The sequence below is a fragment of the Podarcis vaucheri genome, assembly GCF_965113315.1.
Source record: "Podarcis vaucheri genome assembly, chromosome: 5".
Lineage (NCBI taxonomy): Eukaryota > Metazoa > Chordata > Lepidosauria > Squamata > Lacertidae > Podarcis > Podarcis vaucheri.
In genome coordinates this window covers 101,299,238-101,318,395 of record NC_138763.1, presented here as the reverse complement: position 1 = coordinate 101,318,395, position 19,158 = coordinate 101,299,238, and the positions used below count along the sequence as shown (strand labels likewise).

At 44.0% G+C, this 19,158-nt stretch overlaps 2 protein-coding genes across 11 annotated transcripts in view; both read left to right on the top strand.

Annotated features, from left to right (window-relative positions):
* The window catches only part of PACSIN2 (protein kinase C and casein kinase substrate in neurons 2), a 29,455-nt gene extending 16,620 nt beyond the window's left edge, over window positions 1–12,835 (top strand). The window contains exons 7-10 of one of the 3 annotated variants that reach the window (XM_082223185.1): window positions 961–1,082; window positions 7,260–7,373; window positions 7,915–8,111; window positions 10,705–12,835. In XM_082223185.1, coding sequence (XP_082079311.1) covers window positions 961–1,082; window positions 7,260–7,373; window positions 7,915–8,111; window positions 10,705–10,817 — 546 coding nt within the window. In that variant the 3' untranslated portion in view covers window positions 10,818–12,835. Of the gene's footprint in view, window positions 1–960; window positions 1,083–7,256; window positions 7,374–7,914; window positions 8,112–10,704 lie in introns of all 3 variants that reach the window. The other 2 variants (XM_082223184.1, XM_082223186.1) reach the window with 2 other exon arrangements.
* A 3,545-nt stretch (window positions 12,836–16,380) lies between these two features.
* ARFGAP3 (ARF GTPase activating protein 3) overlaps window positions 16,381–19,158 on the top strand; it is a 37,452-nt gene continuing 34,674 nt past the window's right edge. For all 8 annotated transcript variants that reach the window (XM_082223160.1, XM_082223159.1, XM_082223157.1 and 5 more), the window contains exon 1: window positions 16,381–16,533. In XM_082223160.1, the coding sequence (XP_082079286.1) occupies window positions 16,465–16,533 (69 nt within the window). In that variant the 5' untranslated portion in view covers window positions 16,381–16,464. The remainder of the gene's footprint in view (window positions 16,534–19,158) is intronic.

The following is a 19,158-nucleotide window of genomic DNA, read 5'->3' as shown; positions in this document are numbered from 1 at the left end:
CCTTTCTGTTCCTCCTCGGGCTTCGCTGGAAAGGCGCGTCACTGCGAAGTGGGAGAAGGAACAGAAGGAGACCCTTCTGTTCCTCCTCGGGCTTCGCATGACAGGCACGTCGCTGAAGGGGAGCTGTGCCTTCTCTCTCTCTGCGCAGCGCCTCTCCTTCACAGGAGAGGTGCTGCGCAGAGAGGGAGAAGGCGCGGCGCCCTTCAGCGAAGCGGGAGAAGGAACAGAAGGAAGTCCCTTCTGTTCCTCCTCCGGCTTCCAGGTCAGGCGCCTCGCGGCGAAGCCGAGGATCCTGCATTCGCTCCATAGGACGCACACACATTTCCCCTTCATTTTTGGAGGGGAAAAAGTGCGTCCTATAGAGCGAAAAATACGGTAGTCCTGAAATGACCATTTCGAGGTGAACCTTAACAGAAGGATTTCCTTAAGGTGGTTTATTATGCTACAGTGCTATTGTAAGGACTCTTAAACTTTACTCTCCATAGCCAATTGGGCAGCAATACAGTGTTGCCTTGACTGAACTGAATATTAAGTTTTAGCAATTCCAGGGATTCCCAAGCCACAGTATGGAGTGGGACATTGTAATGCTTGTGTCAGCGGGAACATCGGGCAAAGGCATTTTGTCCTTGTTTCCTAGATTTTGCCAGTTTATGTTCCCTGACAATGAATATCTCCAGGCTAAGGTTGACAGGGTTTTTTTGTTGTTGTTCTTTTTATACCACCCTTCATCCAAAGCTCACAGGGTGGTTTACAATAGAAAAACTCAAAAATACATACCATAATAACAAGCAAAAGCAATAACCCCCTCAGTTATTATTAGCTATGATAAAGATATTAATGACTTAAGACTAGAATCAGGGTTAAGACACACAAAGGGCATTGCCCCTTTGACCCAAGAATGGGGGTTGGTCTCTGGAAATAAGCTGATACAAAATGCCTTTTCTCACTTACATTTTCTAGGACTGGTCAGCTGATCTGAATCGCACTCTTAGTAGAAGAGAGAAGAAGAAAGCTGCAGATGGGGTAACTCTGACGGGTATTAGCCAGACAGAACCAGTTCCACAGCACAACAAAAACAGCAGGTACATGATCATGAGTCCATTATCTTTTAGCACTAATTGCTAAGTATAAAATGGTTGTATTTTGGGTTATACTGCAAATACGTCATTTTGGAAAATTAGGCTCTATCCAGACCTATTTCCCCATAAGGAGCGATTGGGAGTGGGCTTGAGCTGACATGTTTATTCCTGGGCCTGTCTCCTGCTCCTTTACTATGTGAAGAAGTGAATGACTGACTGAACTGGGAGCTGTTGCAGTAGATTGAATATGGGATTTTTACTGACCCTGGAAGGTTGATATCTTGAAAACATCTCTAACTTCCCAGAGCCGGGAAGTCACCACATGGAAAACATGCTTTTTCTGGTTTGTTTGAAACGTGGGTAGGAGAGCCAGAACTCTACTCTCAGTCTCTTGCCAAAGTTAGGCTGGAAATAATGTCCCATCAGAACTGTAGAGAAGTTAGGCATACATTCATTTAAAATCTAAGTAAATAAATAGGACTTGTTTTGGCAGTCAGTTTGTCAACCAAACTAAACAGCGGAGTCTTAAAATTTTTGATTAGATTCCAGAATAAGGCAAATAAGTAATAATCTGTGGAAAAGAACAGACTTGCAACAAATCGATTCAACATTTGGCCTTGTTGAAAACAGATGGAGGTAAGTTTTATCTTGAGTCAGAGCAGTAGCTAGCAGGAAGTTGTACGCCCTGACAAAATACATTCCCATGCTCAAAAGCTGGGTCCTCCTTCTACGCTTCCTAACTACAGGTCTGTTTAATTGGAGATCCTAGTATCTTAATGCATATAGTTTACAAAGCTGTAATCCAGGGATAGATAACCTCAGGCCTGGGGCTCCTCTGGCCCTCAGGCTGCTCCCCTGGCCACATCCCTTACTAGCTGTGCTTTGTGCCCAGCTTGGATGTTCTGGCCTGCCTGACATGTGTCATTGAAGGCCATTAATGCCTCTTGCTTGCCTGGATGGACAAGAAGAAGAAGAAGAAGAAGAAGAGTTTGGATTTGATATCCCGCCTTTCACTCCCTTTAAGGAGTCTCAAAGCGGCTAACATTCTCCTTTCCCTTCCTCCCCCACAACAAACACTCTGTGAGGTGAGTGGGGCTGAGAGACTTCAGAGAAGTGTGACTGGTGAATGTGGAAACCTTTACTCTGGTATGGCTGGAATGTAACCTATTGCCTGTGGGTCCTGGAAGGTAGTCCACGAAGAAGTTGAACACTGGTGTTGAAACAAGCTCCCCACCCCTTCTATAGTCTCCTTAATACAGAAGACCTTTTATGAGAAATTTGGCGTTGGTCATTCACTTGTGAAATTGCTTAGAACTAGGTATAGCTGCGGAATAACACAAGCTTTAAAGAACTTTTAGTACAGCTTTGAAAGGTAGCATCTGTTTCTGGGATTTGTTGTTCTGGGATTTTTGCAGTTAAAGTTTGACCAGCTGAGGTAATAGATAAGGAGTAGTGAATCTTTTTTTTTTTTTTTTTTTAGCTCAAGGGTTGTGTTTCTTCATAAGCAGTCTTCATGGGGTGGGGGTGGGCCTGTGGGACTCTAGGCTATGTTGCAGTTACACATCAGGTTTCTGCAGACAAAGCCCTCCACCCAGAGGGTTTAGCACATTTCAAGGGCACACTCCAGCCAAGTAAAAGCTCTCAAGGAGGCTCAGAGCTGAGCTGGTGGTGAGGGATGTGAAATGGGGAAAGGGCAAGGTAAAAGGGCCCAGAGTGCCACCCTGGAGTTTTGCGTTCCAATAATGTTTTATGTCTGCTCCACACCTCATACAATGATTTTCTAATAGTATGATTCAAAAACCCTCTGTGCATTCTGACTTTATCATACCACAGGTAGGCGTGCCACCCGAATGTTGTCAAATCCCTCCAAATCCAATATATCTGAATTATCTAAGGTTATCCATTCCCTCAGCCAACAAAAACACGCCGCCTTGTAGTAAATTTTTAGATCTGGCAGGGAAAAACCGCCTCTTTCTTTTGCACCTGTCAATATTTTATACTTAATTCTTGGCTTTTCCCCCTGCCAGATAAATTTGGACAATCTTCTTTGCCATACGTTGAATTGTTTTGTTCCACTGATAACCGGAATTGTCTGAAATAAAAACAACAGTCTCGGTAACACGTTCATTTTGATAGCTGAGATTCTTCCCATCGTTGATAATTTCATTCTAGTCTATATCTCCAGATATCTCTTCACTTCATTCCACACCTTTTCATAGTTGTCTTTAAAGAGCTTTATGCTCTTAGATGTGAGCCAGACTCCTAGGTATTTTAACTTTTTTTCTATCGACATACCTGTCTTTTGTTGTAGTTCTCCTATTTCTTTACTGTTCAAATTTTTAGTTAATATTTTTGTCTTATTTTTGTTGAGCTTAAAGCCTGCTAATTGCCCATACTCTTCAATCTTTTTCAAAGCTTCTATTGCACTGGACATAGGTTGTTCTAAAGTCAAAGCAATGTCATCGGCAAAGGCCTTATACTTAAATTCTTTTGAGGCTATACCAATCCCTTTTATTTCTTTTGTTGCTTCTATTTTCTTCAACAGGACCTCTAGTATTGTTATAAATAACAATGGCGATAGCGGGCACCCCTGTCTGGTTCCCTTTGTTTTCTCAATTTTGTCTGTAAGGTTATTATTAATTATCAATTTAGCATATTGTTCCGAATAAATAGCCTGAATACCATTTAAAATTTTTTCACCGATATCCATAAATTCTAAATTTCTTTTCATAAAATGCCAAGACACATTATCAAATGCTTTTTCAGCGTCCAGAAACATTAGGGCGTCTTGTTTGTCTCTCCTGGAGTCCAGATATTTCGTTATATCAATTATATTTCTAACATTGTCCTTCATCTGTCTACCAGATAGAAATCCAGTTTGGTTCTTTCCAATCTCCTCTCCCAATACATCTTTAAGTCTATTTGCCAATATACTGACGAATAATTTGTAATCATTATTTAGGAGTGAGATTGGCTTATAATTTTTCACCTGCCTTAAGTCCGTGTCTTGTTTAGGAACTAGCGTAATATGGGCTTCTTTCCAAGTCTCTGGAATTTTGTTCCCCATTAAAATGTTATTCATTACCTCCATTAACGGAACTGACAGTTGTTCCACGCATTTCTTATAGTATTTGGCTGTCAAGCCATCGGGTCCTGGTGCCTTTCCTATTATTGCTTGTTTTATTGCTACTTTTATTTCATCCACAGTAATAATGAAATTGAGTTGGTTCTTTTTGTCATTGGGAATTTTCCGCAACCTGTTCTTTTCCAGAAATTCTTCTATTTTCCCCTCATCTTTTTCTTTTTTATATAATTGTTTATAGAATCTTTGAAAATTCTTCCTTATTTCTCCTGGATTTTCTATTGTTTCCCCTTCCACTATTAGTTTTGTTATCGTATTCTGCTTTTGTCTCTTCTTTAGTTGCCAGGCTAACAATTTTCCTGGTTTATTTGCGAACTCAAAGCTTCTCTGGTTTTAAAATTTAACTTTCCATTCGATCTCTTGGTTTATCAATATTGAGAATTGTGTCTGCAACATTTTTATGCTTTTGTTTAGCTTGGCTATCTTTTCGATTAGTTGCTAATTTCTTTTCATTACATATTATCTGTTTTAACAACTCTTCTTTTTTCTTCTCTCTCATTCTCTTTTGAATTGTGTTCTGCTGTATCCAAAATCCTCTTATTACAGCCTTTGAGGCATCCCATACCACATTAATGTCCACTCCTTTATTTAAATTAAACTCAGAATAATCTTTCAGTGTCTTTTGTGCTTTTTCCAATATTATCTGGTTATCTAGCAACCCCTCGTTCAATCTCCACCTAAATGAAGTCTCCTCCTTAACTTTCAACTCCAGTGTTTTTTCATTGTAATCTGACATAGTTTTCGGAAGAATTTCAGATTTTATTATTCTCGTTGCCAAATCTCTGGAAGCCCATATATAATCAATCTGACCAGCACTTTAATTTGGTTCTGAGAAGTAACTAAATTGTTTCTCAAGTGGGTGTTTTAATCTCCATGTGTCTATTAAATCATTATTTTCCACCAAAGTGAAAAATGTTTTGGGCAGTTTCCCTTGATTCGTTACCTTTTCCCTTTCCGTTCTATCCATCCCTAGGGAAACTACCCCATTAAAGTCTCCCATTATTATTATTTTTTGGTCCATAAAATCAAACTGCTTCTCTAGTTCTTTGTAAAAGTTCACTTTTTTGTCATTCGGTGCATAGATTCCCACCATAATTAAATTTTCCCATTGTGCTACCATTTCCACTGCTATTATCCTTCCGTTATCATCCTTAAAAATCTGACGAGATTCATATTTTTCCTTTATATATAAGGCCACCCCTCTTTTTTTACTGTCATCTGCTGAAATATATTCCTTCCCTAGTCTTTTATTTTAAAGAATTATTTCATGTTTTTTTGCCACATGTGTTTCCTGCATACAAATCACCGTATTTTTCGCTCTACAAGACGCACCAGACCATAAGACGCACCTAGTTTTTGGAGGAGGGAAACAAGAAAAAAATATTCTGAATCTCAGAAGCCAGAACAACAAGAGGGATCACTGTTTTCTTCACCGTCTCCTCCAGGGCTTGGGTCTTTATCCTTACCTCTCCCAATTGGCCTTTTAATTCTGCCACTGATTTATCAATTTTTCCATCCATTTTATCAAATTTACTATCCAAGATTTTTTTCAGTATCTTTTATATCTTTCCGAATATCTGCCAGTATCTCTGTAATGTCTATTCTGGGCTCTTCCTGTTTTGAATTCCTCCTGTCTGTTCTCTTCAACTGCCCATTCAGCCTAATCCAATTCTTAAAGTCACAACCACCAATAAAAAAATAGTCCTCAGGATCCAAAATTATTAAAGAACCCCCCTCTTCGGTCTCTTCAATGACCTAATCATCAGTAATGATATCGGAGAACACCAGCAGATCTCAGTTCCCTCAGATTTAAAGCCGCATCTCCCAGTGCGTCAGGATCAAGCAACAAATATTGCACGTCCAATGCTTCTGAGTGTCTTTATATAGCTATTTCCCCCCTTCCCCAAAGGGCTGACGGGGGTTAGCTATTATAGCCACTTGTCTCCGTTTGTAGCTAAAGAACTGATATACTTTCAATTTTGTAGTAGAAAACTTACTGCACCATTTTCTCGTCAGCAGTGAGACGGACTCCCTGTTTGCGTCTCAAAGCTCTCCGAATTCCTTCTTTTGCCAAATAAGTCCAAATTTTCTCCACTTGCCTTCGGATTATCTTTTAATGTCGGGAAATCAGCTGCCTTTGCCATCTGAACTAGAGGCTTCACTCAGCAGAAGTAGCAAGTAGACCCCCTTGCACCCACGCCTCCATCCCCTCGGGTTTCCAAACATTTTTACCGGTCCGTCTGCCTTTGGGGAGATACGCCAGGGGTGCTGCTGGGTCCCCATCACCCAAAACTCCCTTTTGGGTTTTTTACCGGAGCTCACAGTGCCCTTGTGAAACTCCAATCTTCTGCTAGGCTCGGATTTCCCCCAAGAGGCTAAATCCACGTCCGAAATGGCCCCTGCAGCCGACAGGAAGTCGGGACATCCATAAGTTTTATTTTCCATTCTACTTCCTGATTCACCAACAGAAAATTGTGTGTATAACGTTTTGATAGTTTGTTTTATTTGTTCATCTTTTGGTTTTAATGTTAGTTTTTTCTCGTTTTCCACAAGATGGGCTTGTCTGATTGGTAAGTGACTTCAGAATGTAAACATGCATTGTAACCTGTAAAATGGTATTAATTGCTGTACTTTTTAGAGTCCTTGCTATCAAGACTGATTTGGAGTGCACGGCCCACGTTGTGCACTCCATACTTCCCTGGCTAGCGCTAACTACGATTTGATGTAAATCAGAATCAATGTATCCATTCTTATTGCTAAGCATTATATGCTCAGAAACCAGCTTGAAACTGGGATCCTTGGCTGGCTTCTATAGTGGCAGGTCAGACACTTGTGACACTGAATCTGAAGTGTCTCTGTAGCGAAATAAAATGGAAATGGCTTTGGCAGAAGGGGAGACGTGTTTTCGTTTTAAGTAAGTGTTGGGAAGATAAGCCATCCAAAGAGAAGGATGTGCATGGCTCTGTTCTTAATTGCATGTATATTGACTCCGTGAAATGGCAGGGTCACCTTCATGATTTTTTTCTCCCAAATAGCAGTGTTAGTGTTCCGGGTGACACAGTGCAGTCAGTTCAGTCAAGTTACAATCCCTTTGAAGATGAAGAGGATACTGGAAGTACTGTCAGTGAAAAGGAGGACAATAAAATCAAAAAGTTGGTGAAAGACGGTTTTCAAACTGTTTTTTATACTTACACTTTTCCTATCCAGGGTTTCCAACTCCGGGTTTCTACAAAAGCCTTATGTTGCACAATGCATGAAGTCCTTGTTGAACGGTTATTTTGTCGCAAACCCGACCGACTAACCTCCCAATGCTCTGTCACTGTTTTGTTTTCTGGTTGGTTTTCCTTCACTGGTTCCACAAATATTAACTGTGGTCATGTGCTTTGAAACTACTGCTGGATCTTTGCTACTGGCTGTGCTCACTAGGTGTTCCCCCCTCCCCTTTCTCACCATTTCATGTTTTTTCCTCAAATGAACATGTTGGCCTTGATGTTTCTCTTGGTGGTCCATAACCTCTATGTTCACTCTTCTTGTCTCTAAGGGCACTGTGATGTGAAAAGGGGCAAAGCACAGCATTGCTAAGCAGGGGCCCAGAAGTAGCTTGGCAGGGGGTGGGATATCTGGAATTGATACCCCACCTCCTGCCAGGCTACTTGTATCAGGGAAGCTAACATAATTTTTCCGTGTGTTTAGTGTTAGCAGCTCGGAGAAAAACCAAAGTTACTCTGCGGACTGGTCCGACGAGGAGACCAACAATCCTTTTTCATCCAATGATGCTCCAGCAGAAACAAATCCATTTGATGAGGATACATCCCCTACGATGGAAGTTAGAGTACGGGCATTGTATGACTATGAAGGTCAAGAGCTCGATGAACTCAGTTTCAAGACTGGTAAATACCCTTTACTTTTTTCCACTGCCCTAAAAAGATGCAAGGCAGGGTTGGCCCAAAACATTTTGCTGCCTGAAACAGAATAGCAAATGGCAAAGGTACGTAAGAGTCAATGCCAACCACGAGCATCTCTAAGACCATAAGAGCCTGGCTGCAGGATCACACCAAGGACCCATCCAGTCCAGCATTCTGTTCTCACAGTGGCCAACCTAAGGAAAGCCTGCAAGCAGGACTGGCCGGCAGCCTCCCTCACCACTTGGAATATTGCCTCTGACAGGGAAGGGACAATGTTAGCCTTGGTATCCTTTACCCTCATGAATTGGGCTGATCGCCAGCTTAAACCCATCCAAGTTACGAGAGCCAGTGTGGTGTAGTGGTTAAGAGCGGTAGTCTCGTAATCTGGAGAACCGGGTTCGAGTCTCCGCTCCTCCACCTGCAGCTGCTGGGTGACCTTGGGCCAGTCACAGTTCTCTGAAGTCTCTCAGCCCCACTCACCTCACAGAGTGTTTGTTGTGGGGGAGGAAGGGAAAGGAGAACGTTAGCCGCTTTGAGACTCCTTAAAGGGAGTGAAAGGCGGGATATCAAATCCAAACTCTTCTTCTTCTTCAAGTTTGTGGACAGCACTACAATTTGTGGAACCAAATTCCCTAGTTTTTGTGGTGAGAAGAAATAGTCCATTTTGAATCTCCCACCCTTCTGCTTCATGGAATGACCGCAAGTTCTAGTAGTATAAGAAAGAGAAAGAAAACTTTCTCCACCCCATACATACCATATTTTTCGCCCTATAGGACGCAATTTTCCCCCTCCAAAAATGAAGGGGAAATGTGTGTGCGTCCTATGGGGTGAATGCAGGCTTTCGCTGAAGCCTGGAGAGCGAGAGGGGTCGGTGCACACCGACCCCTCTCACTCTCCAGGCTTCAGGAAGCTATCCGCAAGCCTTGCAAGCCCAGCGGGAGGTCCCGCGGGCTCGCAAGGCTTGCGGGCAGCAGCCTGCAGCCCACAAGCTCGGGGGACAGCGGGGAGCTGCAGCGCCGCCACCCCACCATTCCTGGACCTGGTCTGGAGGCTGGCGGGGGGGGGGCGAGGAGCAAGCTTGCTTCTCCCCATCGCCAGCCCCACAAGCTCAGGGGATAGCGGGGAGGCGGAGCGCTGCCACTCCACTATTCCCTGACCTGATGTGAAGGCTGGCGGGGGGGGGGGAGAAGCAAGCTTGCTTCTCCCCATCGCCAGCCCCACAAGCTTGGGGGATAGCGGGGCAAGCCGCTGCCCCACAGAGGCTTGGGAGGCTGTCCCTGAAGGCAGAAGAGGGAGACGGAGCGCTCCGTGTCTCCCTCTTCTAGCTTGGGGATGGCTGCGCAAACCTGGGGGGGGGAATAAATTCCCCCCCTTGATTTCCCCTCCAAAAAACTAGGTGCGTCCTATGGGTCGGTGTGTCGTATAGGGCGAAAAATATGGTAATCTGATATACAGTGGTACCTCGGGTTACAGACGCTTCAGGTTACAGACCCTGCTAGCCCAGAAAGAGTACCTCAGATTAAGAACTTTGCTTCAGGATGAGAACAGAAATCGGGCGGTGGAGCGGGAGGCCCCATTAGCTAAAGTGGTGTCTCAGGTTAAGAACAGGTTCAGGTTAAGAACGGACCTCCGGACCGAATTAAGTTATTAACCCGAGGTACCACTGTGCCTCTATCATGTCCTTCATTACTTGTCCTTTCCCTAACACAAAGCTCCCAAATGTTTTAAGCTTTCCTCACAAGGGATCATTTTGGTTGCCCATTTCTGAACCCTTTTCACTTCTACAGTATCCTTTATCAGATTAAATGCCAGTAGTCAAAGTGCATTTGCTGTATAACGGCATTATGATATTGCCAGTTTTGTTTTCAATCCCGTTCCATGGTATTCACCTTTTTACAGCTGCGGCCCCAGGACCAAAATCTGAATAGCGCTTCCTGATCCTGGTCAGTCACTGCCACTTCGTACCCCATGGGTGTATATGTGATATTAGGATTTTTTGCCCCAATGGGCATCACTTTCTACTTGTTTACTTTTAATTACATTTGCTATTATACTGCCCATTCACCCAGTTTGGAGAGCTCCTTTTTTTGTAGGGGATTTAAACCTGCTCTGCAACCTTCTTATCCCAGGCCTGTCCAGAAACATTTCCCTAAAAATATTTGCCTAAAAAAATCAACACCCCCCCAGACCACTGTCTTATACACACATTGACATTACACAGCTGTGTCTGTCTAGCTGGCCCTGCACTCAGAACTGATAGCAACTAATTTCCCTGATATCCCTGATTCCCTGAGACCAGCAGGTATAAGGCAGTTTATAAAATCAATCAATAATAATAATAAATGATGATACCTGGTGTTTTTTATCCAGTTAACATGGTGCTTCAATGGATGCTTTGATTATTACTCTTTTTGAAGGGATGGGAGGATCAATGTAATCAAACCCAGATTTCTAGTGCTCTGATGCTTATTGGGGCGAAGAGGCAGTACTGTAACTGCAATGGGAAGACCCATTTTCCTCAAACACTCCAGGGGAGTAGCTATTTTTGGGGTTCTGAAATTACTTTCTTTCCTCACAGGGGAAGAGCTAACTAAAATAGAAGATGAAGATGAACAGGGCTGGTGCAAAGGCCGCTTGGACAACGGACAAGTTGGACTCTACCCCGCAAACTATGTTGAGGCAATCCAGTGACAAAGAGTTGTATAGAAGTGCTGTAGTAATTGTCAGTCAGTATGAAGTTGGTGGCCCGCCATGAAGAGAACTGAAATGTGTTGAAATTGTATATATTTCCTGTAATTCAAATGAATGATGGGTTGAAATATGTGTTCCCAGGGGACAAGATAACAATTCAGACTGAAACTGGGAAAGGTTGGCAGCTTATGCACAGCACAAAATAACCAGGCCAGAGTGGAAATTTAGTTGGCAAGAAAATGATATTCTTAGAACTTATTGCCAATTTACTGTTTTATCATGCCTTATGTATATTTTCAAATTTGCTGCTGCCTCAACCCCATTTTTCTGGGTGGTGGCTTGCATTGATTCTTGTTTAAATCACTTCTTTTAAGTGACCTATAATAATTTGCAATAAATTGCAACTTATTTTTTTAATTGCAATTTTTTATCTGTTCTTAGCAATATTTGAAAGATGCATTTTTTTAATTTAAAGAATATGTAGCCTGCCATATTTTCATGCCTGATTCATCTACTACTACTTAAGTTATGAATTTGATTATTCCTCAGTTTACATTGTACTGTTAACTTTTCCATGCCTTAATGGTGTAAAATGCCAAATTGGGTCTGTTACATAACATTGTAGCATACTGTCTGCAAATGTTAGTTTGGGTTTCTGGAATGCCATTGATGCATTTTGGCACCAGAAGCATGAATTTTCCAAATTACGACTTCCAAGTGGATTTCTAAAAGTATAATATTTAAAACTATTTCCATCATATTCTTGCTGAGAAATTTACATTTTGCAAGATGTTAATGATTTTGTGCAATTTGGAAACGTCTACGGAGATTATTTTTTCAAGCAAAAGACTGTAAAATAGATTAATGCTTTTTTTATTGAGATGCTCTTTAAGTTGTGCATATGTGTATATATAATTTGATATTCAAATGTTTAAAGAGCATATCCTGATTAGCCAGCCTATTGTCTATGCATTAGATTTAAGGTGGAGTCCCGCACTAGTAAATGTGAGTTTGCTATCCATGTCAGTGGGACGTTGCAGCTCTAGAGCAAGCCATTTAAATTATAACATATTTAAATTGTGCTTTGACAGTGCTTACTCATTTAAACATAAAGTAGATCAGCTGCTCAACCCAGTCCACTGTGGATGTTGTAGCTGGGAGGGATTGTCCTAAGGATATAGGAGCCCAGTTTTGACCCTCTTCCATATGGAGTGATTTCAGGAGGAAGAGACCTGCATGCACACATAATACGTCCCTGTCCACCCCAATCTCCCTTTCCTTGATGGAGGTGGAGGAGTGAGGGCTGCATGGGGAGTTGCAAGGTACGCACAAGATTCCCACTCCTTGTAAAGGCCGAGGGGGGGGGGCGGGGCGGGGCGGGAGAAGACCAGTCTTTCGCAATGCATTCCTGGGATCCTTCTGTGGGCCCTGCATCCACAGTACACTGGAGTGAGGCCTAAGTATTATGTGACTTTGATTCTCAAATAAGATGAACATAGTAGTTACATCCTAATATTAATATTTGTAGGTAGAATCGTGGCTCCAAATATAAACTCGCAGTAGCCCCACTGTGGATTATTGTAGCAGAACACTGTAAAATCTACTTGTTTGAAATTGCAAATCAACTGTAAAAGTGTGAAATTGTATACATTTGTCGGAGATCAAATAGCTGGATTGTGAACATGTTGGAACAAGTTGCTTTATAGAAAATCTAAATCTTATCCGATAAGTAGAAATGCTATTTTAGGGAACTACACTGTAATTGAAATAACTTTTTGGCAATTAAAATGCTGTAAGTGCTCCTGGTATTACATTTGCTTTTGGAGATCAATATATTTATTAACATATGAAGTTCAATTGTATAAGGTTCAGTATTGGATCGCTGCCATCATAATATTCCAGCATAATTGTTCATGAACAGTAGATTTGCCACAAGTGGTGAAAAATAAGTCTGGAGTATTTTTCTGTATAGCACACTATTTTAAAAATAATAAAATCTTAAATATGCTGAACACAAATTTACTGTGAAAGTACTTCTCTCTCTCTCTCTCTCTCTTTACTGAAAGCGCTGTATTTTCTGTTTGTTGCACTTTGAGATAAATAGTCAAAAATTACTGTTTGGTATATGCATAATGATAAGTAGAAGTACTATTTGTCCCAGCAATGCACACATGATTTTGGCTAACATGAGACTGAAGAAAGTTACAGTCCTGTCCTCCAGCTATCAAAGTATGCCTACAAAAGGAGTCAGATATACTTTGGAAGAAATGCTCAAAATACAGAATAGGCAAAGTGCAGACCCATTACACTAGGCAAGTGTTCAGGCATGAATATATTGAGATAAAACAAATGCTGAATAAAGGAATGCTGAACAACAACAAATCAGTTCCCCTAAAAGGTTTGGTTTTGGACAGGGCTGAAAATAAGTCAAGGCGCTATTACAGAGAAGGCCCTGTCCCAGTCACCAATCAGGGAGCCTGCCTTAACAGTGGGACTACAATATCTTGCTGATCTCCTTTACATCCATATAAACCAGCAAATGAGATACTAGTGTGGCTGTCAGTTTTGTTATTTCCCAGGTGCTTCAGGTGGATTCTGCCTCTTTTCAAAATTAAACAGAGCCAGGCAAGTACATTTCTATGCATATGTTAACCCAGCACTTTATTTTTCAAAACATGTGAAATCTTTAAGCAATTGCAAAACTGCTTTAGAGATGCAGACGCGGCGCTGCAATGTGCTGTGGGGATAGCTTAAGTGATGCTCTCTAGATGATGTTGGACTCCAATGCCCATCACCCCTAACCTTTAGCCATGCTCGATGGGGCTGATAGGAGCACAGTATCTGGAAGGCACCATCCCTGTGCTAACCACTTAACTCAGGTCGAGGCTTCCCAGGTTTAAACTGACCCATGCTAAATAGTTGCAGGAACGGTTTTCAAAGCTCGACCCATTGTTTTCTCCTCCTCCAGATGGTAGGACCCAAACCAGTGGCTTCAAGTTACAAGAACAGAGGTTCAGACTAAACATCTGAAAGAACTTTCTGAAGAGCTCTTTGACAGTGGAACAGACTCCCTCGGAAGGTGGTGGACTCTCCTTTCATGGATGTTTTTAAGCAGGGGTGGGGTGGCCATCTACCATGGATGTTGAGATTCCTGTATTGCAGGCAGTTGGACTAGATCAGGGGTCAGCAACCGGAGCCGCATGTGGCTCTTTTACACCTTTGCCACGGCTCCGGGGCGGATACTAGCGAGGGGAGGAGGCGCATTGTGCGCCCCAACACTCCCCACTGTGGCGGGTGCTGTACTGGCTGTGACGTCGCATGGAGGCGGTGCGTGCATTAGTCACGCACCATCCCGACATCACTTTCCCGCCCGCCTGCTACATTGTAAGGGGCATGTACGCTGGTCACTGCATTGAAAGGGGGCATGTACGCTGGTCACTGTTTTGAAGGGGAGTGAAGAACACACACACACAAAAAGGGTAACTTGTTAATTTAACGTTTATTTCTATGAGGAGGAGTAATTCTGAGGGGTCAAACAAAGAAATAATAAAAAAGTGACAAAAAAGTTATTTTTATAATGACGAGTTTTGCGGCTCCCAGGTTTTTTTTCTTCGGAAACGGGTCCAAGTGGCTCTTTTTGTCTAAAGGTTGCAGACCCCTGGACTAGATGACCCTCAGGGTCCCTTCCAACCATACAATTCTGGCTTTTATTTAACATTCACAGTGCACTTGCAAACCACACCCAGGACTCGAAATGTTGTGTCCTCATCCTATCTATCCAATTAACTATCAAGAGGGAGGGTAGCGGTTTTGTAACTCCTGCTGATGCTCAAGACACAGCCGGAAATAGCACAGCATGCCAGAAGTATCTCAATGCTACCTCAAGCAGAATCTCTGTGGAGCTAGTTTTGCAATCACATTGCACTTTGATACAGACACGCTGATGATCAGCATGTGGACTCCAAAGGTTGACTCCAACAGCAGCAGATACAACAAGCATAATATGTTGTGGAGCTGAATAATTTTTTTACTGGCCCAACCCCAAAAGTGGATTTGATAGCTCCTAAAAAGAACCAATTTCCAAGTGCTTCTTAAATGAGCCAATTCTTTATGCCCAATAGTTTTAATGAATTGATGGCCCATTTGATAAGTAAGAGTCTACCGCGGGGGGAAAACAAAGTTGACTTTTAAATTTTTCAGGTGCTGTAGAGAGACTTTTTTGGTGGGACAGGCCTCTATCCCTTGCCCAGTCAGTGCCAGATTACCAAATAGGTAGCAGCTTTTCAGAAGCCCTGCAACTATGGGTCAAAATAATAGTGATCTAGACAGAAGATTACAATTGAGCTTTAAAATCCAAAAATACATTAAGAGTTAATTTGTGAGGGGCCCCCTGAGATTTTGGCTGCCTAGGGGCCTCCACAGAGTTTGGCCCTGTGCCCAGCAGGCATCTTTTTAGTTGCAGGTCATATCACATCCTGCTTCTTCTCTAATTGGAAAGGAGAAACGAAGCCCTACATGAAACCCGAAGCCCTACATGAAACCCGTTAGATTTCTTCCCCCTTCCTCCCAAGCCTGCGCTTGTTTTTCATGTAGGTAAACAACATAATAAGGGACGCAGGTGGCGCTGTGGGTTAAACCACAGATCCTAGGACTTGCCGATCAGAAGGTCGGTGGTTCGAATCCCCGCAACGGGGTGAGCTCCCGTTCTTCAATCCCTGCTCCTGCCCACCTAGCAGTTCGAAAGCACGTCAAAGTGCAAGTAGATAAATAGGTACCGCTCTGGCGGGAAGGTAAACGGCGTTTCCGTGCGCTGCTCTGGTACGCCAGAAGCGTCGGCCAATAAAGCGAAATGAGCACTGCAACGCTCATTTTGAGCCATTTTGGCCACGGCTGGACCTAATGGTCAGGGGTCCCTTCACCCTTAAACAACATAACAAAAAAGCCCTCCAGCAACCCCCTTCCTCTTAATTTCTAAGGACTTGAGGAGGGGGCTGAAATCTTGAACGTTTTAGTGCATGTACCTTGAGGCAAACCTTCAACCAGTTCTTTCTCCGCTCCCCGACCCTCCCAAAAAGAGCACCTTTATTTTCTTGGATCAGGAAACTATTTAAAAAAGGGACTTTGTATTGGGTATAAACTTTTTGCATCTCCTTTGAGGATCATCAATGAAATGTGAGAAAAGGAAACGGGCATTGGTCCTTTTCCGTTCACTTGTTGAGCGTTCACACGTACATCCGTGTCGCCTTTATTCGCGTGTCTCCTTTCTATCCTTCCCCCCCCCCTCCTCGCATTAACCCTCTCCGCGCCCCGCCGCCCTGGGCCGCCCTCGGCTCGAGGGGAAAGGAACCCCGCCCTCCCGGTCGCCTAGGCAACGCCAAAGCGCCCAACCGGCTGGCGCGAAGGAAGCCCCGCCCCGCTTCCCGGCCTTCCCAATCCGCGCCCAACAAATCAGCCCTTCCCCGCGACGCTCCTCCGGGGAGCGTGCGTGGCGCGACGTGGGCCTGCGCGCGGCGCCGCGTGGAGGCCCCGCCCCGTTGGCGGGAGCGTGCGAGGCGCGCGCGCGGGTTGGCCTCCCTCCGTGGCGCTTGAGGCGGCGCTTCTTGAGGCGGCTGGGTCGTCGTCTCCGTCGCGTCGGCCGAGAGGAAGGATGTGCGAGCCCAGCAAGCAGGACATCGGCGCCGTTTTCCGGAGGCTCCGCGCCGTCCCCACCAACAAGGTAAGCCAGCGGGGCCAGGTCGGCGGCGGCGTCAAGGAGGGAGGCGGGCTTCTTCTCCTCTCCGCTGACACGTCGCGCCTCCGGGAGCTTCGTGGTTCCCGTGTGGCTGTTTACTTTTGCCTGCCGCCCTCGGGCCGCCGAGAGGCCGGGCAAAAGCACGACGCGCGCGAGGAGAACAAGATCCCAGTGGGGTAGCGTGGGGGGTGCAGGGGGGGGGCCGGCCGCACCGGGCACAACATCTGGGGGTTAGGGGGCGCAAATCCACGGGTTAGGGGGCGCAAATTACTTGCCTTGCCCCGGGTGCTGACAACCCACGCTACGCCACTGCAAGATCCCACGGAGATCGTGATCTTCGTCCTGATTTCGCACCTTCTGTGGCCATCGCGCTCCCCCCCCCGGTGCTTTCCGATCTCCCTCCCCGAAATCGCGTTATCCGCCAGGCGCTTTGCGCTCGCGATCCCAACACCCCGAGGTACGTAGGGAGCAAGCTCCGTCCGATTAGGCGGGGCTTGCTTTCGCGTAGACGTGGCCAGATTCGTTTCTCTCTTATTTTTTTTGCATTTGTTTATTTATTGCCTTGATCTTCCAAAGAGCTCAAAAGTGGTCACATGGTCCTCCTCCTCCTCCTCCCGCTCCCCCCATTTCATCGTCACAACAACCCTGCGAGGTCGGTCAGGCTAAGAGAGAGAGTCTGGCCCAAGATCAGATCACCCATTGAGCTTCATGGATAATGTGGGGTTTGGAACCCAGGTCTCCCTTTTGCAAAGGACTTCAATTCTAGGGATTTGAGGAAGGGGCTGAAATCTTTAAGGGTTTTGCTGCATTCTTTTTGCAGGCAAACTTTCAGCTTTCTTTTTTCTGCTGCCCAAGGCCAAACGCAAAAGAAAAAAGGGCACATTGATTTACTTGGATCAAGTATAGGGAAACTGGGAAACGTAGGGAAAGCTATGTAGGTAGATGTGTCCTTCCTGATTTATATCCATCCATGTATTGTGGAGCTGACGTTGTGAATCATCCCTTGCCTTTTGTAAGGTGAAGTGCATCTGCTTCCTGCCCAGAACTCCTCACTCCTTTTTCTTTGCTGGAATTCATGGTCAAGGTTCTGTCTGCCTTGTCACTGTTGGCAATATTCCTTTAAAGCACAGCATGGAAGGGAGTGAAAACTGATGAGGTGGCTTAGGAACTAGGGCTGTAGTTGATTTTGTGTTTTGCATTTTCTTCTTGGTGAAGAGTGAGTCAGTGACCTTTCAGAATAGGAGGAGCACCGTAATGTGGGCTTTTCCCACAGGCAGTTATTTCTGCGTATTTTCTTCATGTAATTTTGTTTGCTCGTTCCTGCACACTCTGACATGACTGTATAATTTTATAATGAACGGTTACGGTGCCCAAAGTCAAGTTACTTTATCTTCTGTTCTGATGGTTTGTGGAAATATGAGTAAAACAGCATGTTCATTTCAAGCAGTGATTCCGAACTTGTTCTGAGTTATAACAGATTAAACTATGAGGATGATGAAATCATCTTATAAGATGATGAAATAGAAATGCTGCAGGGCAAACTGGTTCAGGCAAATTGGTTGCTGGCAAGTGGACTAGCTGAAAATAATTACTGCTCTGTTATAGCTCTTTAGTGATATGTAGATATGATCTTCAGGTTCACAAAGTTCAAATGTTGGATTATAAGGCCACTGTTACTTCAGTCAAGTGGTTTTGAGGTAGCTGTGTGTGGACATGATCATAACAAGGAGGATTTGGAATTCAGAGGTTGCCGAATGGATAAAAGTAACATGTTCTTCTGGTACCTTGTTAGGTATTCTGATGTCTTAACAGTTTAAAAACTAGGTTGTATATTGTTCTGGATCATATTAATGTTTGTTAACGGGTCTGTTCACATGCACATGTTAGGTTTCAGATGGTGACAGTTATCCTAGTGAGTGTTTTTTGTTTGTATAACTCAGAGTGGATATCAATTCTATGCATGGTAATTTGGAGAATGCCTACTGTGTTCTAGATGCTTAACTCCCAGTTAAGTGTGCATAGAATTGCAGCCCTAGACATGTTGGGCTTCTTTTGTACAGTGTTCTGATAGGTGACCTAATAAAGAGATAGACTATATAATCCGAAGCAGCTAGGTGACGGTCTTCCACCTGCAGGTACAGCTTTAGAAACTCAGCTATATAAACTAGTTGCCAAGTGGCTCCTTAAACCAAGATTACAGTCATCAAAACGGAATGTCTGATTGCCATTTTTGGGCAAGACGGCTCTAAAGTCTCATTTTTCAACTGATAGACTGACTGTGATTGATTATTAAGAAAGGTAAAGGATCCCTGGATGGTTTAAGTCAAGTCCAATTCGACTATAGGGTGTGGCGCTCAACTCCGCTTTCAGGCCGAGGGAGCCAGTGTTCCTCCGCAGGCAGCTTTCTGGGTCATGTGGTGAACATGACTAAACTGTTTCCAGCCCATGGAGCACCATGATGAGTGCCAGAGCGCACGGAAACACTTTAAATTCCTGCTGCAGTGGTACATATTTATCTACATGCACTGGTATGCTTTCGAACTGCTAGACTGGCAGGAGCTGGGACAAAACAACAGGATATTCGAACTGCCAACCTTATGGTCAGCAAAC